Here is a 24171-nt window from a genome sequence, read left to right on the forward strand (position 1 = left end):
ACTAGCACACACAGCCTGGTTTGTTGTGATCTGCACACATCATCACAGCAGGAAAGCAATGCTAGCACACAGAGCCCAGTTCTTTGTGATCTGCTCACATCAACACAGTAGGAAAGCAATACTAACAAACACAGCCTGGTTCTTTGTGATCTGCACACAGCAACACAGCTGGAAAGCAACACTAGCACACACAGCCTGGTTCTTTGTGATCTGCACACAGCAACACAGCAGGAAAGCAACCCTAGCACACACAGCCTGGTTCTTTGTGATCTGCACACATCAACACAGCAGGAAAGCAACACTAGGACACAGAGCCTGGTTCTTTCTGATCTGCACACGTCAACATAGCAAGAAAGCAATATTAGCACACAGAGCTTGGTCACACAATCTGCACACATCAACATAGCAGGACAGCAATACTAGCTTCCATAGCCCGGTATTCTAATCTGCACACACCAACACAGCAGGAACGCAACACAAGCACACAGAGCCCGGTCTCCCAATCTGCAGACTTCACCACAGCAGGAAAGCAATCCTAGCTCAATAGCCTGGTCTCCCAATCTGCACACGTCAACACAGCAAGAAAGTAATGCTAGCACACAGAGCCCAGTTCTTTCTGATCTGCACACAGCAACACAACAGGAAAGCAATACTAGCACACAGAGCCCAGTTCTTTGTGATCCTCTCACATCAACACAGCAGGAAAGTAATACTAACACACAGTGCCTGGTTCTTCTGATCTGCACACATCAACACAGCAGGAAAGCAATACTAACACACAGAGCCCCGTTATTTATGATCTGCTCACATCAACACAGCAGGAAAGCAATACTAGCACACAGAGCCCGGTTCTTTGTGATCTGCTGACATCAACATAGCAGGAAAGCAATACTAACACACAGTGCCTGGTTCTTCTGATCTGCACACATCAACACAACAGGAAAGCAATACTAGCACACAGAGCCCAGTTCTTTGTGATCTGCTCACATCAACACAGCAGGAAAGCAATACTAACACACAGATCCCAGTTCTTTCTGATCTGCACACATCAACACAACAGGAAACCAATACTAGGACACAGAGCCCGGTTCTTTGTGATCTGCTCACATCAACACAGCAGGAAAGCAATACTAACACACAGTGCCTGGTTCTTCTGATCTGCACACATCAACACAACAGGAAAGCAATACTAGCACACAGAGCCCGGTTCTTTGGGATCTGCTCACATCAACACAGCAGGAAAGCAATACTAACACACGGAGCCCGGTTCTTTCTGATCTGCACACAGCAACACAACAGGAAAGCAACACTAGCACACACAGCCCGGTTCTTTGTGATCTGCACACAGCAACACAGCAGGAAAGCAATACTAGCACACGGAGCCCGGTTCTGTCTGATCTGCACACAGCAACACAACAGGAAAGCAACACTAGCACACACAGCCTGGTTCTTTGTGATCTGCACACAGCAACACAGCAGGAAAGCAATACTAGCACACAGAGCCCAGTTCTTTGTGATTTGCTCACATCAACACAGCAGGAAAGCAATACTAACACACAGAGTCCAGTTTGTTATGATCTGCACACATCAACACAGCAGGAACGCAACACTAGCACACAGAGCCCGGTCTCCTAATCTGCAGACATCACCACAGCAGGAAAGCAATACTAACACATAGAGCCCAGTTCTTTGTGATCTGCACACAGCAACACAGCAGGAAAGCAACACTAGCACACACAGCCTGGTTCTTTGTGATCTGCACACATCAACACAGCAGGAAAGCAATACTAGCACACACAGCCTGGTTCTTTGTGATCTGCACACAGCAACACAGCAGGAAAGCAACACTAGCACACACAGCCTGGTTCTTTGTGATCTGCACACATCAACACAACAGGAAAGCAACACTAGGACATAGAGCCTGGTTCTTTCTGATCTGCACACGTCAACATAGCAGGAAAGCAATATTAGCACGCAGAACTCGGTCACACAATCTGCACACATCAACATAGCAGGACAGCAATACTAGCTTCCATAGCACGATATTCTAATCTGCACACACCAACACAGCAGGGACGCAACACTAGCACACAGGGCCCGGTCTCCCAATCTGCAGACATCACCACAGCAGGAAAGCAATCCTAGCTCAATAGCCCGGTCTCCCAATCTGCACACGTCAACACAGCAGGAAAGCAATACTAACACACAGAGCCCAGTTCTTTCTGATCTGCACACAGCAACACAACAGGAAAGCAACACTAGCACACACAGACTGGTTCTTTGTGATCTGCACACAGCAACACAGCAGGAAAGAAATACTAGCACACATAGCCTGGTTCTTTCTGAACTGCACACAGCAACACAACAGGAAAGCAACACTAGCACACACAGCCTGGTTCTTTGTGATCTGCACACATCAACATAGCAGGAAAGCAATACTAGCACACAGAGCCCAGTTCTTTGTGATCTGCTCACATCAACACAGCAGGAAAGCAATACTAACACACAGAGCCCAGTTCTTTCTGATCTGCACACATTAACACAGCAGGAAAGCAATACTAGCACACAGAGCCCAGTTCTTTGTGATCTGCTGACATCAACACAGCAGGAAAACAACACTAGCACACACAGCCTGGTTCTTTGTGATCTGCACACAGCAACACAGCAGGAAAGCAACAATAGCACACACAGCCTGGTTCTTTGTGATCTGCACACAGCAACACAGCAGGAAAGCAACACTAGCACACACAGCCTGGTTCTTTGTGACCGGCACACATCAACACAGCAGGAAAGCAACGCTAGGACACAGAGCCTGGTTCTTTCTGATCTGCACACATCAACACAGCAGGAAAGCAATGCTAGCACACAGAGCCCGGTTCTTTGTGATCTGCTCACATCAACACAGCAGGAAAGCAATACTAACACACAGAGCCTGGTTCTTTGTGATCTGCACACAGCAACACAGCAGGAAAGAAATACTAGCACACAGAGCCTGGTTCTTTCTGATCTGCACACAGCAACACAACAGGAAAGCAACACTAGCACACACAGCCTGGTTCTTTGTGATCTGCACACATCAACACAGCAGGAAAGCAATACTAGCACACAGAGCCCAGTTCTTTGGGATCTGCTCACATCAACACAGCAGGAAAGCAATACTAACACACAGAGCCCAGTTCTTTCTGATCTGCACACATTAACACAGCAGGAAAGCAATACTAGCACACAGAGCCCGGTTCTTTGTGATCTGCTCACATCAACACAACGGGAAATCAACACTAGCACACACAGCCTGGTTCTTTGTGATCTGCACACAGCAACACAGCAGGAAAGCAACAATAGCACACACAGCCTGGTTCTTTGTGATCTGCACACAGCAACACAGCAGGAAAGCAACACTAGCACACACAGCCTGGTTCTTTGTGACCGGCACACATCAACACAGCAGGAAAGCAACACTAGGACACAGAGCCTGGTTCTTTCTGATCTGCACACATCAACACAGCAGGAAAGCAATAGTGCACTTTTTCTTCTGTTCTTACCAACCCATCTAAACACGTTGATTGCAGATCCCAAAGTGCCAAGGAAGCCTGAAAACGGCAGCAGTGTTCTCTTTAAAACTCAATTACATAACCTATATTTCCAAAAGACTAAATGATATGATAGATGTTTTTTGAAAAAAGACTTTCATAAATAATGTTTCAATAATGATGTCTCATTTATATAGCGCTTTCGCCAAAGCGCCTTACATAGAACATATTTACATCCAAGTATTAATAAGGAGTGATGATAATGCCCTTTCTAGCTGAGACATGCACTTATTTCCCAGAAGTCTTTTGTGGCAGAACCACACACTCCAGTGTAAAGTGCCCCTGTATTATTGCGCCGCAGCGCATTATAATGAGCCAATTGCCAGAAATGCTTCCAAATATTCAACGAGGGGCATAATGCCAACATAAACCAAGGATACTAAAAGAAATACACGTGCTTAAAGACCTCACCATATTTCTTTTAAAACGTGGCTTGATTCCCCAGTCTTTCCTTGTATATTGTTGATGTTAATGGGGGCATCTTGCCCTTCTAAGTACAGGGTCCTGACATCCCAGCTAAATTACCCATGGATCTAGATATTGAGTCGCATAGGCAGCTCTCAGGGCTTTTGCAGAGACAGCCAGCACTCTCGCTTGCAGCGGGCGCTCTCGCTTGCAGCCGGCCCTCTCGCTGGCAGCCAGCACTCTCGCTTGCAGCTGGCACTCTCGCTTGCAACCAGCACTCTCGCTGGCAGCCAGCCCTCTCGCTGGCAGCCAGCACTCTCGCTTGCAGCCGGCACCCACGCTTGCAGCCAGCACCCCCGCTTGCAGTTGGTCCTCTCACTTGCAGCCTGCCCTCTCGCTTGCACCCGGCACCCCCGCTTGCAGCCGGTCCTCTCGCTGGCAGGTAGCACTCTCTCTTGCAGCCGGCCCTCTTGCTAGCAGCCGGCCCTCTCGCTAGCAGCCGGCCCTCTCGCTTGCAGCGGAACTCTCGCTTGCAGCCAGCCATCTCACTTGAAGCCGGCACTCTCGCTTGCAGCTGGCCCTCTCGCTGGCAGCCAGCCATCTCACTTGAAGCCGGCACTTTCACTTGCACCCTGCCCTCTCGCTTGCAGCTGGCACCCCCGCTTGCAGCCAGTCCTCTCGCTGGCACTCTCGCTTGCAGCCGGCCCTCTCGCTAGCAGCCAGCCCTCTCGCTGGCAGCCAGCCCTCTCACTTGCAGCCGGCACTCTCGCTTGCAGCCGGCCCTCTCGCTGGCAACCAGCACTCTCGCTTGCAGCCGACCCTCTTGTTTGCAGTGGCACCCTTGCTTGCAGACGGCCCTCTCGCTTGCAGCCAGCCCTCTCACTGGCAACCAGCACTTTCGCTTGCAGCCGGCCCTCTCGCTTGCAGCCGGCCCTCTTGCTTGCAGCCAGCCCTCTCGCTTGCAGCCAGCCCTTTCGCTCGCAGCCGGCCCTCTCGCTGGCAGCCGGCACTCTCGCTGGCAGCCAGCACTCTCGCCTGCAGCCGGCACTCTCGCTTGCAGCTGTCACTCTCGCTTGCAGCCGGCCCTCTTGCTTGCAGCCAGCACTCTCGCTTGCAGCCAGCCCTCTCGCTAGCAGCCGACACTCTCGCTAGCAGCCGGCACTCTCGCTTGCAGCCGGCACTCTCGCTTGCAGCGGGCACTCTCGCTTGCAGCCGGCCTTCTCGCTAGCAGCCAGCCCTCTCTGCAGCTGCCGGCACTCTCGCTTGCAGCCGACACTCTCGCTGACAGCTGGCACTCTTGCTTGCAGCTGGCACTCTCTCCCTGGCAGCCGGCACTCTCGCTGGCAGCCAGCACTCTCGCCTGCAGCCGGCACTCTCGCTTGCAGCCGTCACTCTCGCTTGCAGCCGGCCCTCTTGCTTGCAGCCAGCACGCACTCTCGCTTGCAGCCAGCCCTCTCGCTAGCAGCCGACACTCTCGCTAGCAGCCGGCACTCTCGCTTGCAGCCGGCACTCTCGCTTGCAGCGGGCACTCTCGCTTGCAGCCGGCCTTCTCGCTAGCAGCCAGCCCTCTCTGCAGCAGCCGACACTCTCGCTAGCAGCCGGCACTCTCGCTTGCAGCCGGCACTCTCGCTTGCAGCGGGCACTCTCGCTAGCAGCTGGCCCTCTTGCTTGCAGCCGGCCCTCTTGCTTGCAGCCGGCGCTCTTGCTTGCAGCCGGCACTCTCGCTTGCAGCCGGCACTCTCTCGCTTGCAGCCAGCACTCTCGCTTGTTGACAGTACTTACGGTTGAGCTGAGTCTAACACCTTTCAATGAGCTAAGCTTTAACACAGCCCTCAGCAAGTCTCAAATTCCCCAAGTGACTTTTAAGCGGCTGTCAAGGAAGAAGATGTGTTCACTGCAGCTGGACATGTTAAGGCCAGATGTGTCCGTCATTACCTTTGGGCTCTCTGCACTTCCTCCCACAGTCACTGCAGCACTTCTTGTTATCTTGGCAGTCACCATCCTCTTTGCACCCGCCCTCCTTTGCTGCGTTCTCACGATCACAAGGAAATCTTCCTTGTGGACATGTGCCTGGTTTGACTATACCTGTAACAACAATTGAGAACCCTCACCAACAGTACTACGAAGTCAAATGATGAAAACAGTTGAACATGTTATCAGCCCAGCCATTCATTGCCCTCCACAAGGGCGGAGCTAAGGGTGGCGGGGAAACCCGCTTGCTTAGCAGGGGAATTGGTATCCCCCGAAGTCCATGAATCGCGGGCTGAATCCCACGATACAAGCCTGCGTTCCAAGCAACCCGATGGCTGCTCCCACGCCCTGCCATCTTACCCCCCACTTCCCTTCAGTCACTAACTTCCCTCCCCACCCCCTAACCACACTCCCCTCTTGATGGCGATACAACCCGCTGCTGCCGATCCAGCCTCCTGGGCGACCATGGAACTCCATGGTGGCCATCTTAGGTATGTTTTTGTATGACATTGTGAATGCATCCCGTTCATTTATACAAAATACAGTGCTGTGGCACCCCAGGTTTCCGGATTGGAAACCTGGGGTGCTAATAGCATAACACATGATCGGGGGGGGGGGGGCGGTGTGGGGGGGTTTGGCAGCATGGATTGGGTGTTATCAGCAGCGGGGCTCATCATTAACTGTAACATGGGCCGCAGGCCGTTACCACCCGATCCGCCCCCCCCCATGATTGTTTGTTATTGCTTAATTATTTGCTACAAGTCATTGAAACACTTGTGTATAGGCACGTTATAAATGTCATATTATATCATATCATTTCGAAATGACTCCTTTACTCAGCTACGTTATGGTTTTTTTAGCGGGCCCCCCCATTATCACAACAGGCAAAGGAGGTACATGTATTAACTGGGCCTGTTTTACTTTTATGATTGGGGTCACTGTTGGTTTGCAGAACTGGGGAGGCTGCGTAGGGAGTTTAGCCACTACTATGTGCTGTCTGTGCCGGCAGTTTAGCCACTACTCTGTGCGGGCTGTGTAGGCAGTTTAGCCACTACTCTGTGCGGGCTGTGTAGGCAGTTTAGCCCCTACTCTATGCGGGCAGTGTAGGCAGTTTAGCCACTACTCTGTTCGGGCAGTGTAGGCAGTTTAGCCACTACTCTGTGCGGGCAGTGTAGGCAGTTTAGCCTCTACTCTGTGCGGGCAGTGTAGGCAGTTTAACCACTACTCTGTGCTGGCTGTGTAGACAGTTTAGCCACTACTCTGTATGGGCAGTGTAGGCAGTTTAGCCACTACTTTGTGTGGGCTGTGTAGACAGTTTAGCCTCTACTCATTCTCCTGCAGAGCAGAAGTAATGTTGTCATAACATTGCTCCCATTGGCGTGGGGATCTTATCGGCTTTCGCGAAACCACCCTGACTCAGTGCACCAGTCTTCAGCCGCAGTAGGCTCTGTGGGCTGTACCTCTTGTACCAAGTGCACCTATCCCACTCGCTGTCTTCTCCACAGATACCCAACAGATGAACTCACTAAAGGGCCATGTCCCCCACTCAGCCCATGGGCATTGGCGTGCATCTGTTGTGTTACTCTGAGGAGCTTATTCATGATGCAGCAGTGAGATGGGTGATAAGGAGGAAGTACAGCCAGGAACTGTGTCTTCATCCGGTTCTACAGATGAGCAGAATGGGTGCAGATCGACTCTTCATGGATCACAATGGAAGGTGTTCATGTTACTTGAGCACCAGCTGGATCCTCTGGGTGGAGCGCCTGGAAATGTAGTTTGTAGTCTTTCAGCTCAACAATTATGTGATACAAAATAAATGCTTCTGTGCATGGATGGCAAGGTAGTGTACAACACGCTGCACCCCACCCCGCCTATCTTATGTGGCCACGAAGGCTGCACTGGCAGCTTACTCAAAACCACCGGGTCAATGCAGATTGGGACTTGTTCTAGCTTTGGGATGCTTGTCAGAGGGAGATCGAATCTCTGGACACTTTGCATGCATGCTTCAAGCACCTCACATTCACGTGCATGCTGGGGGACCAGGAAGACTATTGAAGTATCCGTCAGCATATTGGCAAAGCATAGGTTCAAGCCTATTAACTCATCATTCAGCACCTTGGATGAAGGGAAAGCTTTTTGTGGGAAGCAGAGTTTGGGAGGGAGACTATTAACTCGTGATTCAGCACCTTGGGGGAAGCGAAAGCTTTTTGTTGGAAACAGAGCTTGGAGGGAGACCATTAACTCATCATTCAGCACCTTGGGGGAAGGGAAAGCTTTTTGTGGGAAGCAGAGATTGGAGGAAGACTATTAACTTGTGATTCAGCACCTTGGGGGAAGGGAAAGCTTTTTGTGGGAAACAGAGTTTGGGAGGGAGACTATTAACTCGTGATTCAGCACCTTGGATGAAGGGAAAGTTTTTGTGGGAAACAGAAGGCGGGAGGGAGACTATTAACTCGTCATTCTGCACCTTGGATTAAGGGAACGTTTTTTGTGGGAAGCAGAGCTTGGGAGGGAGACTATTAACTCGTCATTCAGCACCTTGGGGGAAGGGGAAGGGAAAGCTTTTTGTGGGAAGCAGAGCTTGGGAGGGAGACTATTAACTCGTGATTCAGCACCTTGGGGGAAGGGAAAGCTTTTTGTGGGAAGCAGAGCTTGGGAGGGAGACTATTAACTCGTGATTCAGCACCTTGGATGAAGGGAAAGCTTTTTGTGGGAAGCAGAGCTTGGGAGGGAGACTATTAACTCGTGATTCAGCACCTTGGGGGAAGGGAAAGCTATTTGTGGGAACCAGAGCTTGGGAGGGAGACTATTAACTCATCATTCAGCACCTTGGGGGAAGGGAAAGCTTTTTGTGGGAAGCAGAGCTTGGGAGGGAGACTATTAACTCGTGATTCAGCACCTTGGATGAAGGGAAAGCTTTTTGTGGGAAGCAGAGCTTGGGAGGGAGACTATTAACTCGTGATTCAGCACCTTTGGGGAAGGGAAAGCTTTTTGTGGGAAGCAGAGCTTGGGAGGGAGACTATTAACTCGTGATTTAGCACCTTGGATGAAGGGAAAGCTTTTTGTGGGAAGTAGAGCTTGGGAGGGAGACTATTAACTCGTGATTCAGCACCTTGGGGGAAGGGAAAGCATTTTGTGGGAAGCAGAGCTTGGGAGGGAGACTATTAACTCGTCATTCAGCACCTTGGATGAAGGGAAAGTTTTTCGTGGGAAACAGAAGGTGGGAGGGAGACTATTAACTCGTGATTCAGCACCTTGGATGAAGGGAAAGTTTTTTGGGGGAAGCATCGCTTGGGAGGGAGACTATTAACTCGTGATTCAGCACCTTGGGGGAAGAGAAAGCTTTTTGTGGGAAGCAGAGCTTGGGAGGGAGACTATTAACTCATCATTCAGCACCTTGGGGGAAGGGAAAGCTTTTTGTGGGAAGCAGAGCTTGGGAGGGAGACTATTAACTCGTGATTCAGCACCTTGGATGAAGGGAAAGCTTTTTGTGGGAAGCAGAGCTTGGGAGGGAGACTATTAACTCGTGATTCAGCACTTTGGGGGAAGGCAAAGCTTTTTGTGGGAAGCAGAGCTTGGGAGGGAGACTATTAACTCGTGATTCAGCACCTTGGATGAAGGGAAAGCTTTTTGTGGGAAGTAGAGCTTGGGAGGGAGACTATTAACTCGTGATTCAGCACCTTGGGGGAAGGGAAAGCATTTTGTGGGAAGCAGAGCTTGGGAGGGAGACTATTAACTCGTCATTCAGCACCTTGGATGAAGGGAAAGTTTTTCGTGGGAAACAGAAGGTGGGAGGGAGACTATTAACTCGTGATTCAGCACCTTGGACGAAGGGAAAGTTTTTTGGGGGAAGCAGAGCTTGGGATGGAGACTTTTAACTCGTGATTCAGCACCTTGGGGGAAGGGAAAGCTTTTTGTGGGAAGCAGAGCTTGGGAGGGAGACTATTAACTCATCATTCAGCACCTTGGGGGAAGGGAAAGCTTTTTGTGGGTAGCAGAGCTTTGGAGGGAGACTATTAACTCGTGATTCAGCACCTTAGGGGAAGGGAAAGCTTTTTGTGGGTAGCAGAGCTTGGGAGGGAGACTATTAACTCGTGATTCAGCACCTTGGATGAAGGGAAAGCTTTTTGTGGGAAGCAGAGCTTGGGAGGGAGACTATTAAGTCGTGATTCAGCACCTTAGGGGAAGGGAAAGCTTTTTGTGGGTAGCAGAGCTTGGGAGGGAGACTATTAACTCGTGATTCAGCACCTTGGATGAAGGGAAAGCTTTTTGTGGGAAGCAGAGCTTGGGAGGGAGACTATTAAGTCGTGATTCAGCACCTTGGGGGAAGGGAAATCTTTTTGTGGGAAGTAGAGCTTGGGAGGGAGACTATTAACTCGTGATTCAGCACCTTGGGGGAAGGGAAATCTTTTTGTGGGAAGTAGAGCTTCGGAGGGAGACTATTAACTCGTGATCCAGCACCTTGGATGAAGGGAAAGCTTTCAAGTGGAGACTGTTTACAGGGGCTAGTGCCTGACATGTCTGCTCCTATCTCCTTCCACACACCTCATGATTTCCATGCATCACTGCGAGAAGTTGCCACCTGACCCAGAACTAGTGCTGTCTGCTCTGGTCATCACTCAGCGACTAGTCACTGGTTGTTCTGGCTGCAAATAATCAGATGTAAGTGTATTATTTCGGATCATCCTTCAAAGACGAGGGATGCAGGCATCGTTACCTTTGGGCATGGCGCAGCCCATTCCAGTGCAGGAGCTGCAGCACTTCATGAACCCTTTGCAGTCCGCGTCGCTGGTGCACGTGATATCTTTTATTACTCCAATCATGCACATTTCTTTTTGTACTGGACAGTTACCTGCTCAAAGTAAAGGTAACAATCAGTAACAAAGGTCCATGATTTCATGTTTAGAGAAATCAAAGACTGAGGTAGCAGGGTCATTTTCATTTCTAAAGTTGGCACCATCGACACCTTTGAAAACCTTGCATGCATAGTTTGCAATCCCAGCGTTCTCACCTATTGACATCGGGGTGATTTTCTAAACTGTCAATAGTTAAGCATGGGAGGAGGAGGAGGAGGCGGAGGAGGAGGAGGAGGAAGAGGAGGAGGAGGAGGAGGAGGAGGAGGAGGAGGAGGAGGAGGAGGAGGAGCTTCTGTATTGCCTTGGCAGAGAGACCATCAGAGAACTCCCTACCCACATCCTGGAGGACATAGTGGGCAGGATCAGCATCAGGAAAGCCATACCACAGCTGGAAAATCTGATGTCGGTCCTGCACTTCCTGGCCTCTGGCATGTTCCAGCACGCCATGAGCCAACTGCATGGAATATGGCAGTCTGCATATTCCAGAGTGTTGGTGTAGGTGCTGGAGGTCCTCTTGCGCCATATGGGCCAACACATTCACCTCACGCACATCCCAGTGCCACCAAGGCCCGACTATATGCCATTGCGGGCATGCCCAATGTGGTGGCAGCCTTGGATTGCACGCATGTGGAGCTGGTCTTTCCCCATGCCTCAGAGGAGGTCCACAGGAACCAAAAGCAGTTCCATTCCCTTAATTTCAAGGTGATTGACCTGTGACGCTGACCTGACCATCACGCAGTGCTGTACCCCGTTCCAAGGATCCTGGGGGTCATGCTAAGAGCAGGTGCAGGGCCCAAAAAGTACAATACCACACATGGCGTGGCCGTGAGATGAGGCACCCATGACTACCCCATACACAGAGTGACACACAGCCAAACAACTACTGAGGGATACCATATCAGAACCGGCCTGCACTCGTTACAGAGGAAATGACACACACCATCATGACCAACTGACCACCTGCAATTGCAACTCAGACTCCCATCAAGTACCATACATTAGAGCAACTCACAGGCCCAGACACCCCCACCCCTGGCACGCCACCCTCTCAATCAGATACCTAGAACAATATGAGTGGTGGCTCTGAGCTGCATATACGTTTTACCATGTCACTCTGGACAACACCCTGAGTAGTGCAATACGCATGCAAGGACAGGAATGTGAAATGTGGAATGCATGCACAGACTGACCATTGCAATGCCGTTACCAATCTACGGTACTCACACCTGTGTCTCTCCACCTTGTAGGTGACTCTGGATACCCACTGCTTCTATGGCTGAAGGCCCCTCTGAGGAATCCCCAGACGCTGCAGTAAGTGGTGTAAACTGGGCCCATGTGAGGACCAGGGTGCTGATTGAGCGGACCTTTGGTCTCCTGAAGTCCCGATCAGGTGTCTGCTCAGGTCTGGGGGTGTGCTTATGTGCAGACCAGAGAAGCTGGGACAGATTGTATTGGCCTGTGCAATGGTGCACAATATCAGCATCAGGCGCAACATGCCCCTGCCCCCAGATCTGGACCTTTCTCGCCCAGAGGATGATGATGCTGTGCCAGTTGGTCACATGTATCCATGCATGTGATGGATGCATGACCCGACAAGAACTCATTGAGAACTTTTTCTGAGTTCCCCCTCCACTCAACACTTCCCTTGCACCTTAATGTATATTTATTTTTTATTTATTGTCACATTTATATTGCACACTAAACCTGCAGGCATCAAGGCGCTAATTGGGTTCCAAGTTACAGGCGTAATATTACAGTATGGTGGGGGATGGCGTGAGGTAACACCAGGCAGACTATATTTGAAAAGCCAAGTCTGTAGGGCCTACCGGAATGCCCAGTAGGATTGGTCTGCTTGCAGAGTCGGTGCAAGGGTGTTCCAAAGTCTGGCCGCCATGCCTGGGAAACTCACCCCGCCGGCTTTGGCCTGCTTGAATTTAGGCATAGTGATTCGGTGAGCATAAACAAATGTGATTGGTCTCGTTGATTTGACGTTGATGATTTTTCTGCGTGATACACAGGTGCGCAGAGTTAATTAATTGTGTGGTGAAGGCATCAGATGAAACAATAGCATTCCCTTGCTGTGTGAGGGAAAGTGTGGTGCTGAGGTAGACTCCCAGTGTTTTTACTGAAGGAGAGACGGGTATCAGGATATAGTGAATGAGGCATATTGATGGTTGAGGTTCTTCAACACCGCCAACGAACCCGCAAGGAGGATTTCAGTTTTTTCATCATTGAGTCAACGGTGGTGTGCAGCCATCTAACCTTGACCTTTTGCAGCAAGTGAACTCTATCACTTCAACAGCAGCCTACACAGCCAAACTGCTACATGCCAGCAGGTCCTTCCTCTCCACTCCCAACCGCTGCTCCATTGCAAGAGCCATCACAGGAGCCAAGCTTGACTATTGCAATGCCTTATTTCCCGGCACTTCTGAGCGCAACCTGAACAAACTTCAAACGATTCAGAACAATGCTCTCCAAATCTGACCACATTTCAGAAGCAAGGAGAAACGCACTCTGGCTATGCATCCGAGAAAGGATCAAATTCAAAACTCTATCCTTGGCCCACCAATGTCTCTCCAACATAGCCCCGACCTACCTCTCATGCTGCGTGGAGAAATACTCCCCCCGCCTGAGCTCTTAGATCAGCAAACTCATTTCCTCAAGATGCCCCAACTTCAATCGCCTCTCAGTGGGGGGTAAGAGCTTCTCGGTTGTGGCTGCAAAACTTTGGAATACTCTCTGTCCAGCGCTCAGAAAATAAACGGCCTACCGGACCTTCCGCAGAAACCTAAAGACCTGGCTTTTCAACTAACTCCCCTGCTCCTAAGACTCATCATTCATCCTAATGCATTTCCCCCACACCCCCTTCTTCTTTTTCCCTCAATGTAACTAGCACCTAGATACCCAAGGCATTTGTGCGCTATAATAAATGCAAAAATAAATAAATAAGTCAGGATAGTCTGGTAGGCATTGTTTACTGTGTCAGCGTCTTCAGTGTAGTTGCATGAGGGTGGGGGGAATTTGGGTGTTATCAGCATATACCGATTGAGTCTAAGAGGTCAAAAAGCGGTTTGGTGAAGATGTTGTAGAGTGCAGGGGATACGTAAGAACCTTGAGGGACACCGCAAGAGTGGAAGCTGGAGGGGAACTGGCATTGTCTGCAAATACTACTATGGATCTCTCCTCTAGAAAAGATGTGCTCCATTTAGAGGCTTCAGGTGAGAAATTGGCTGCAGAAGTTAGATGTTGGCAAAGGATCTTGTGGTCGATCAGATGGAACGCGGCTAAGAGATCAAGGAGAAGAAGTAGTGCTGGCTTTCCTTCTTCCTTGATGTCATCAAGCTGATTATTTAGGCCTATTAATGCCGATTCGGTACCATGGCCCAGACGGAACCCAGATTGATGCGTTCCTAAAATATGGTTAGATTCCAAGGATTGCTGGATTTGCAGGTAGACTGCCCTGTCTAGTACGTTTAAAAGGAACGGGACCGTTGTGATTGGCTGTTAGTTTTTTGGGGCAGTAGGATCTAAGGTAGGTTTTTTGAGTATGGGGTGTACGCAGGCTTACTTAAGGCCGGCGTGGACCAGGCTGGTAGCGAAGGAGGAGTTGATGAAAGGGGTGATAAAAGGGGTCATGGTTTCGGCACAATCCTTGATGATAGTAGCAGGGCATGCATTGCCTTTGCATCTGGACAGTTTCAGTCCCTCCAGGATGGTGGTAACCTCAGCGACTGTGACATGACTGTGACGCTGCTGAAGTGAAAGGAGGGAAGGTCTTGCAGGCAGATGTTCGGTGAGGTAGTAGCAGAGGGCTGCGAGATGGTGCTGAGGGTATTTTGCTTGTGTTGAATTCTTCTGTGTAGGACGCGATTTTGTCTAGCAGGGCATTTTGTATCATAATGCACCAGACCTCATCTTTGGTGACGTTGAGAGTGGGGGTGGAGGGAGTTTCTAGTTCTCTGAGGTTGGTAAAGATCTCTCGACTTTTGGACTTGGTGTTGGCAATTCCTGTGTTGTAGCTAGTGGATTTTGCAAGGAGGATGGCTTGTTTGTATAGTTTGGCTGCTGTGGTGAACAGTGATTTGTGTGAGTCACAAGGCGAACTGCTCCATTTCATTTCAGCTTCATGCTTTTTAATGCAGAAGGCTTGGATGTGTGGTGTAAACCAAGAGTTCTGGTGCACTGTGTGTTTGGTATTGCGAGGTGCTTAGGGGGCAATGGAATGAACAGTTAGTGATAGTGTTTTGGAGTAAAGACTGGCTAGCCCAACCTGGTCTAAGCTGTGAAGGTGCTCGGTCTATAAGGTGCCAAGAAAGGGTAGGATTTGTTCTTTAGTGAGGTTTCTGGAGCTGCGAGCCAATGTGGGTTGCAAGGCGGGGGAGGAGAGTGTAGTTTGGCTAGGCGGCACCATTGCAAAGAACACAACATGGTGGTATCATGCACAATCACGGAAAACACTTGTTTGACAAAATGGAAAGCCCACTCATTGCTTCCAGTGAAAAGAATGTATTTGAGAGAAACGTGAATCCGCCCATACCCTGTAACCCCATCCCCAAACACCCCCCATTTACCACCATTTTACCGGTGTGCTCGTAATGAGCCATTGTGACCCTACTGCCCATAAATTACATAAACAAAAATGGACAAACTTATTTCCTTCATTTCCCTAAGCCCCACAACTCCAAAACCTGGGACCATCTAGGAAGGGCCAACCCCACACGGTGCCTCCTGTGTCATTACAGGACCACCTAGGAAGGACCACCCCCACACGGTGCCTCCTGTGTCATTACAGGACCACCTAGGAAGGACCTCCCCCAGACAGTGCCTCCTGTGTCATTACAGGACCACCTAGTAAGGGCCACCCCCACACAGTGCCTCCTGTGTCATTACAGGACCATCTAGTAAGGACCACCCCCACACGGTGCCTCCTGTGTCATTAAAGGACCATCTAGGAAGGACCACCCCCACACGGTGCCTCCTGTGTCATTACTGGACCATCTAGGAAGGACCTCCCCCACACCTCCTGTGTCATTACAGGACCACCTAGTAAGGACCATCCCCACACGGTGCCTCCTGCGTCATTACTGGACCACCTAGTAAGGACCACCTCCACACAGTTCCTCCTGTGCCATTACTGGACCATCTAGGAAGGATCGCCCCCACACAGTGCCTCCTGTGTCATTACAGGACCATCTAGTAAGGACCACCCCCACACAGTGCCTCCTGTGTCATTACAGGACCATCTAGTAAGGACCACCCCCACATGGTGCCTCCTGTGTCATTACTGGACCATCTAGGAAGGACCATCCCCACACGGTGCCTCCTGTGTCATTACAGGACCACCTAGTAAGGACCACCTCCACGCAGTGCCTCCTGTGTCATTACAGGACCATCTAGTAAGGACCACCCCCACACGGTGCCTCCTGTGTCATTACTGGACCATCTAGGAAGGACCTCCCCCACACAGTGCCTCCTGTGTCATTAAAGGACCACCTAGTAAGGACCACCTCTACACAGTTCCTCCTGTGCCATTACTGGACCATCTAGGAAGGATCGCCCCCACACAGTGCCTCCTGTGTCATTACAGGACCATTTAGGAAGGACTGCCACCACATTGTACCTCCTGTGTCATTACAGGACCATCTAAGTAGGATCACACACACACACAGTGCCTCCTGTGTCATTACTGGACCATCTAGGAAGGACCTCCCCCACACAGTGCCTCCTGTGTCATTACAGGACCACCTAGTAAGGACCACCTCCACACAGTTCCTCCTGTGCCATTACTGGACCATCTAGGAAGGACCTCCTCCACACAGTGCCTCCTGTGTCATTACAGGACCACCTAGTAAGGACCACCTCCACACAGTTCCTCCTGTGCCATTACTGGACCATCTAGGAAGGATCGCCCCCACACAGTGCCTCCTGTGTCATTACAGGACCATCTAGAAAGGACCACCCCCACACAGTGCCTCCTGTGTCATTACAGGACCATCTAAGTAGGACCACACACACAGTGCCTCCTGTGTCATTACTGGGCCATCTAGGAAGGACCTCCTCCACACAGTGCCTCCTGTGTCATTACAGGACCACCTAGTAAGGACCACCTCCACACAGTTCCTCCTGTGCCATTACTGGACCATCTAGGAAGGATCGCCCCCACACAGTGCCTCCTGTGTCATTACAGGACCATCTAGTAAGGACCACCCCCACACAGTGCCTCCTGTGTCATTACAGGACCATCTAAGTAGGACCACACACACAGTGCCTCCTATGTTATTACAGAACCATCAAGGTAGGACCACCCACACCCATTGCTTCCTGTGTCATTACAGGACCACCTAGGAAGGACCACCCCACACAGTGCCTCCTGTGTCAGTACAGGACCATCTAGTAAGGACTGCATCCACACAGTGCCACCTGTGTCATTACAGGACCACCTAGGAAGGACCACCCCCATATAGTGCCACCTGTGTCATTACAGGACCACCTAGGAAGGACCACCCCTATATAGTGCCTCCTGTGTCATTGCAGGACCACCTAGGAAGGACCGCCCATATATAGTACCACCTGTGTCATTACAGGACCACCTAGGAAGGACTACCCCCACACAGTGCCTCCTGTGTCATTACAGAACCACCTAGGAAGGACCACCCCTATATAGTGCCTCCTGTGTCATTACAGGACCTCCTAGGAAGGACCACCCCTATATAGTGCCTCCTGTGTCATTACAGGACCTCCTAGGAAGGACCGCCCCTATATAGTGCCTCCTGTGTCATTACAGGACCACCTAGGAAGGACCTCCCCCACACAGTGCCTCCTGTGTCAGTACAGGACCACCTAGGAAGGACCACCCACACACATTGCTTCCTGTGTCATTACAGGACCACCTAGGAAGGACCACTCCTATATAGTGCCTCCTGTGTCAATACAGGACCATCTAGTAAGGGCCACCCCCACACAGTGCCTCCTGTGTCATTACAGGGCCACCTAGGAAGGACCACCCCCACACAGTGCCTCCTGTGTCATTACTGGACCATCTAGGAAGGATCGCCCCCACACAGTGCCTCCTGTGTCATTACAGGACCATCTAGTAAGGACCACCCCCACACAGTGCCTCATGTGTCATTACAGGACCATCTAGTAAGGACCACCCCAACACGGTGCCTCCTGTGTCATTACAGGACCACCTAGGAAGGACCACCCCCACACAGTGCCTCCTGTGTCATTACAGGACCACCTAGGAAGGACCACCCCTATATAGTGCCTCCTGTGTCAGTACAGGACCATCTAGTAAGGACCACCCCCACACAGTGCCTCCTGTGTCATTACAGGACCACCTAGGAAGGACCACCCCCACACAGTGCCTCCTGTGTCATTACTGGACCATCTAGGAAGGACCTCCCCCACACAGTGCCTCCTGTGTCATTACAGGACCACCTAGGAAGGACCACCCCCACACAGTGCCTCCTGTGTCATTACAGGACCACCTAGGAAGGACCACCCCTATATAGTGCCTCCTGTGTCAGTACAGGACCATCTAGTAAGGACCACCCCCACACAGTGCCTCCTGTGTCATTACAGGACCACCTAGGAAGGACCACCCCCACACAGTGCCTCCTGTGTCATTACTGGACCATCTAGGAAGGACCTCCCCCACACAGTGCCTCCTGTGTCATTACAGGACCACCTAGGAAGGATCACCCCCACACAGTGCCTCCTGTGTCATTACAGGACCACTTAGGAAGGACCACCCCCACACAGTGCCTCCTGTGTCATTACAGGACCACCTAGGAAGGACCACCCCCACACAGTGCCTGACTAGTAGGGTCCTGCACCGAGCCAGCTCTTCAGCTCTCAAGTACACGACTGTCATCAGGACACATGTACTGACTAGTCGGGTTCTGCACCGAGCCAGCCCTCCAGCTTTCAAGTACACGACTGTCACAGGACACATGTACTGACTAGTCGAGTTCTGCACCAAGCCAGCTCTCAAGTACACGACTGTCATCAGGACACATGTACTGACTAATAGGGTTCTGCACTGAGCCAGGTCTCCAGCTCTCAAGTATACGATTGTCGTTAGGACACATGTACTGACTGGTCGGGTCCTGCGCCGAGCCAGCTCTCCAGCTCTCAAGTACACAACTGTCATCAGGACACATGTACTGACTAGTCGGGTTCTGCACCGGGGCAGCTCTCCTGCACTCAAGTACACGACTGTCATCAGGACACATGTACTGACTAGTCGGGTCCTGCACCGAGCCAGCTCTCAAGCTCTCAAGTACACAACTGTCATCAGGACACATGTACTGACAAGTCGGGTTCTGCACCGAGCCAGCTCTCCAGCTCTCAAGTACACAACTGTCATCAGGACACATGTACTGACTAATAGAATTCTTCACCGAGCCAGCTCTCCAGCTCTCAAGTACACGACTGACATCAGGACACATGTACTGACTAGTCGGGTTCTGCACCGAGCCAGCTCTCCAGCTCTCAAGTACACGACTGTCATCAGGACACATGTACTGACTAGTTGGGTTCTGCACCGAGCCAGCTCTCAAGTACACAACTGTCATCAGGACACATGTACTGACAAGTCGGGTTCTGCACCGAGCCAGCTCTCCAGCTCTCAAGTACACAACTGTCATCAGGACACATGTACTGACTAATAGAATTCTTCACCGAGCCAGCTCTCCAGCTCTCAAGTACACGACTGACATCAGGACACATGTACTGACTAGTCGGGTTCTGCACCGAGTCAGCTCTCCAGCTCTCAAGTACACGACTGTCATCAGGCCACATGTACTGACTAGGTGGGTTCTGCACCGAGCCAGCTCTCAAGTACACGACTGTCATCAGGACACATGTACTGACTAGTCGGGTTCTGCACCGAACCGGCTCTCCAGCCCTCAAGTACACGACTGTCATCAGGACACATGTACTGACTAGTCGGGTTCTGCACCGAACCGGCTCTCCAGCCCTCAAGTACACGACTGTCATCAGGACACATGTACTGACTAGTAGGGTTCTGCACCGAGCCAGCTTTCCAGCTCTCAAGTACACGACTGTCATCAGGACACATGTACTTACTAGTAGGGTTCTGCACCGAGCCAGCTCTTAAGTACACGACTGTCATCAGGACACATGTACTGACTAGTAGGGTTTTGCATCTACCGGTCCAGCCACTCATACACTAATTCAGCTGTAGCTGGAACTCATGCAACTCTCCACCAGGCGTCGAAAGGCCATGGTTCCATGCATTACACTGCTGCACCTCATGCTCCCATCACTAACACAGGATTCACCCATTGAACATATCACACATAGGGGCGCATGCAACTCTCCAGCAGAAGTCGAAAACACAGGGTTTCATGCATCACACCGCTATATATGGGAAGAGCTGCAGCTCACCACATGGGAAGAGTTGCGGACTCACCTCATGGGAAGAGTTGCAGTCTCACCATATGGGAGGAGCTGCGGGCTCACCATATGGGAAGAGCTGCGGGCTCATCATATGGGAAGAGTTGCCGGCTCATCATATGGAAAAAGATGCAGGCTCTCTACATGGGAAGAGTTGCAGGATCACCATATGGGAAGAGCTGCTGGCTCATCATATGGGAAGAGTTGCCGGCTCATCATATGGAAAAAGATGCAGGCTCTCTACATGGGAAGAGTTGCAGGATCACCATATGGGAAGAGTTGTGGGCTCATCATAAGGAAAGAGCTGCAGGCTTACGTTATGGGACGGGTTGTGGGCTCACCATATGGGAAGAGCTGGGTGCTCGCCATATGGGAAGAGATGCAGGCTCACCACATGGGAAGAGTTGCTGGCTCATCATATGGGAAGAGTTGCTGGCTCATCATATGGGAAGAGCTGCGGGCTCATCATATGGGAAGATCTGCGGGCTCATCATATGGGAAGAGTTGTGGATTTACCACATGGGAAGAGTTGTGGATTTACCACATGGGAAGAGTTGCGGGCTCACCATATGGGACGAGCTGTAGGCTCACCAAATGGGAAGAGTTGTGGGCTCACGGCATGGGAAGAGTTGCAAGCTTGCTACATGGGAAGAGTTGTGGACTCACCAAATGGGAAGAGTTGCGGGCTCACTGCATGGGAAGAGTTGTGGACTTACCGCATGGGAAGAGTTGCGAGCTCACCGTATGGGAAGAGCTGGGTGCTCGCCATATGGGAAGAGTTGCGGGCTTGCTACATGGGAAGAGTTGTGGGCTCACCAAATGGGAAGAGTTGCGGGCTCACCGCATGGGAAGATTTGTGGACTTACCGCATGGGAAGAGTTGCGGGCTCATGGTATGGGAAGAACTGGGTGCTCGCCATATGGGAAGAGTTGCGGGCTCGCTACATGGGAAGAGTTGGGGGCTCGCTACATAGGAAGAGTTGCGGGCTCACCATATGGGAAGAGCTGCGGGTTCATCATATGGGAAGAGTTGTGGGCTCACCACAGGGGAAGAGTTGTGGATTTACTGCATGGGAAGAGTTGCGGGCTCACCATATGGGACGAGCTGCGGGCTCACCGCATGGAAAGAGTTGCGGGCTCACCGCATGGGAAGAGTTGCGGGCTCACCCCATGGGAAGAGTTGTGGACTTACCGCATGGGAAGAGTTGCGAGCTTACCGTATGGTAAGAGCTGGGTGCTCGCCATATGGGAAGAGTTACAGGCTCGCTACATGGGAAGAGTTGGGGGCTCGCTACATTGGAAGAGTTGCGGGCTCACCGTATGGGAAGAGTTGCTGGCTCACCATATGGGAAGAGTTGCAGGCTCGCTACATGGGAAGAGCTGCTGGCTCACCATATGGGAAGAGTTGCAGGCTCACTACATGAAGAGTTGCAGGCTTACTACATGGGAAGAGTTGCGGGCTCACCATATGGGAATAGCTGCAGGCTCACCATATGGGGAGAGTTGCAGGCTCATCACATGGGAAGAGTTGCAGGCTCACCATATGGGAGAGTTGCGGGATCACCATATGGGAAGAGTTGCGGGCTCGCTATATGGGAAGAGCTGGGGGCTCACCATATGGGAATAGCTGCAGGCTCACCATATGGGAAGAATTACGGGCTCGCCATATGGGAAGAGTTGCGGGTTCACCATATGGGAAGAGTTGCGGGCTCACCATATGGGAGAGTTGTGGGCTCGCTATATTGGAAGAGCTGGGGGCTCACCATATGGGAAGAGTTGCGGGCTCGCTATATGGGAAGAGCTGGGGGCTCAGCATATGGGAGAATTGCGACTTTTGAGCGCTTCTGAGATGGTCTCCCAGTCTGCATGACATTGTTCGCTGCATTGCATGGCCCATCTCCTAAGTCCCGCTGTCTACTGAACTGTGGGAGCTGGTAAACAGGCTGCATACAAGTATTAAGCGCCAAAACAACGGGTCTGCATGTATGGGGCTTTTAGGCGCTTCAGTCTGCAGTCTCCTAATTGCCCATCTGGTGCTCCCCCTTTCTGCTAGCACTTGCCACCCCCCATCCACTGTGTCTGCCGTTTGCTTTTCGTCTCTGGGACTTATAGCCTGGTATTGGCTGTCAGCGCCGCTTTATCTCCCTTTCACCTGTCTTTTCATTTTATTCCTGAATTCGGGAGCACAGCCATTGGGACAGGGAACGGAGAATTCCATGGAATACCAAACTTCCTGCTGCAGTCGGGCACCTGCACCTGTGCTTCATGGCGGCTTTCCAGCTGCTTCCCACCCCAAGCCTCACCCTGCTCTAGTTCTGACAGCAAGGAAAAGGCTGCCTGTTCACCTGCACCGCAGACTCTCCCCTTACCCCCCTCCCCTCCTCCTTCCTGTTGCAACAACTCTCCAGCGCCTAGCAGCAATTCTCTTTCTAGTGTGCGCTATACAGGAACAGAAATAATTCAATGGTTCCACTAAAGGGCTGTGCAAAATGAGTAAATGCCGTTTCAGGGCAATACACTGAATTGAGGGGTTCAGGGCGTGTTGGTCAGTCGGGTAAGCTGGGCAACAAATGCTGGGTTTAGATTGGAATTTAATGTATGAAGCATTCATAGATTGGAAGAGAAGAAAAAGAATGCGAGGGAGACAGTGGGGGCGGAGGGGGTGCGGGGGTGGCAAGAGAAGACATCCTACCCGGACCCTTGAACTCTTTACTCACCCTCTTTGCTGATATCATCTGCCAGGACCAGTGCAGTGCACAGGATGGAAAGTGCCAAGGCAAGGCCGTGAACATGGAGCCTCTTCATGCTGGCTTTAGGGTTGCTCTCTGAATGCCCACCCTGGGGTTGGTCCACTTTTATAAGCCTGCATTGGATGGGAGGCGACTCTGGAGAATAAGTGGCACGCCTCCTGGCAGGTCTGTGCCAGGCTCGCTGCCAGCCTTGGGTCCTGAAACTGGTCTAGCAACGCTTCTCAAGATGCCACATACAATAAAGGCACGTTGATTCATTTCCATTTAATTATCATCATTTAATTAATGCTCCAACTGAGAGCCAGTGACTTTTTTCAATTGGCACAGCAGCAACTCTTGGCCTTGGCATCATCACACCCTCTGTCAGAGGGCGCAACAGGAATATGTGCCCAGCTGGCAGTCAGCAAAGCATCCCAGTCCTGGGGGTTCAGCATTCCTGGTATGTTTTTACCAACACGCACACACTTACAGACTAAAAAGACGGTCGTAACATAAGCTGACAAACATCCTCTCTGACCCACTCCCCCCAAACATACCACAGAAAACAAATACCCCACCCCTAAACCCTGTAAACACTCACATTCATCAGCAGGTGTTACACAGATATTCTAACAGGAAACCGGCATAGCACCAAACGGAGCAAACAAGAACATATAAAATGGCATTATAGGTGCACATATATATCATGAGTGGTGCACCAGGGGGGCTCGGGTAAAAGGTGGCCTGGCTTAATAGGTGTGCATATATATCATGAGTGGTGCACCAGGGGGGCTCGGGGTCAAGGTGGCCTGGCTTAATAGGTGTGCATATATATCATGAGTGGTGCACCAGGGGGTCTCAAGGTCAGGGTGGCCTGGCTTAATAGGTGTGCATATATATCATGAGTAGTGCAACAGGGGGGCTCGGGGTCAAGGTGGCCTGGCTTAATAGGTGTGCATATATATCATGAGTGGTGCACCAGGGGGTCTCAAGGTCAGGGTGGCCTGGCTTAATAGGTGTGCACATATATCATGAGTGGTGCACCAGGGGGCTCGGGGTCAAGGTTGCCTGGCTTAATAGGTGTGCATATATATCATGAGTGGTGCACCAGGGGGGCTCGAGGTCAGGGTGGCCTGGCTTAATAGGTGTGCATATATATCATGAGTGGTGCACCAGGGGGGCTCGGGGTCAAGGTGGC

The 24171-nt window shown here is 51.3% G+C and overlaps 1 protein-coding gene across 1 annotated transcript in view; it reads right to left on the minus strand.

Annotated features, from left to right (window-relative positions):
* LOC138452540 (whey acidic protein-like) overlaps positions 1-23072 on the minus strand; it is a 47966-nt gene extending 24894 nt beyond the window's left edge. The window contains exons 1-3 of the mRNA XM_069604985.1: positions 22962-23072; positions 10684-10818; positions 5931-6080 (exon numbers count right to left, since the gene is read on the minus strand). Of these exons, the coding sequence (XP_069461086.1) occupies positions 5931-6080; positions 10684-10818; positions 22962-23049 (373 nt within the window). The 5' untranslated portion in view covers positions 23050-23072. The remainder of the gene's footprint in view (positions 1-5930; positions 6081-10683; positions 10819-22961) is intronic.
* Positions 23073-24171: the final 1099 nt, after the last annotated feature.

The sequence above is a fragment of the Ambystoma mexicanum genome, chromosome 4p (assembly GCF_040938575.1).
Source record: "Ambystoma mexicanum isolate Mex_15411 chromosome 4p, UKY_AmexF1_1, whole genome shotgun sequence".
Classification (NCBI taxonomy): Eukaryota; Metazoa; Chordata; class Amphibia; order Caudata; family Ambystomatidae; genus Ambystoma; species Ambystoma mexicanum.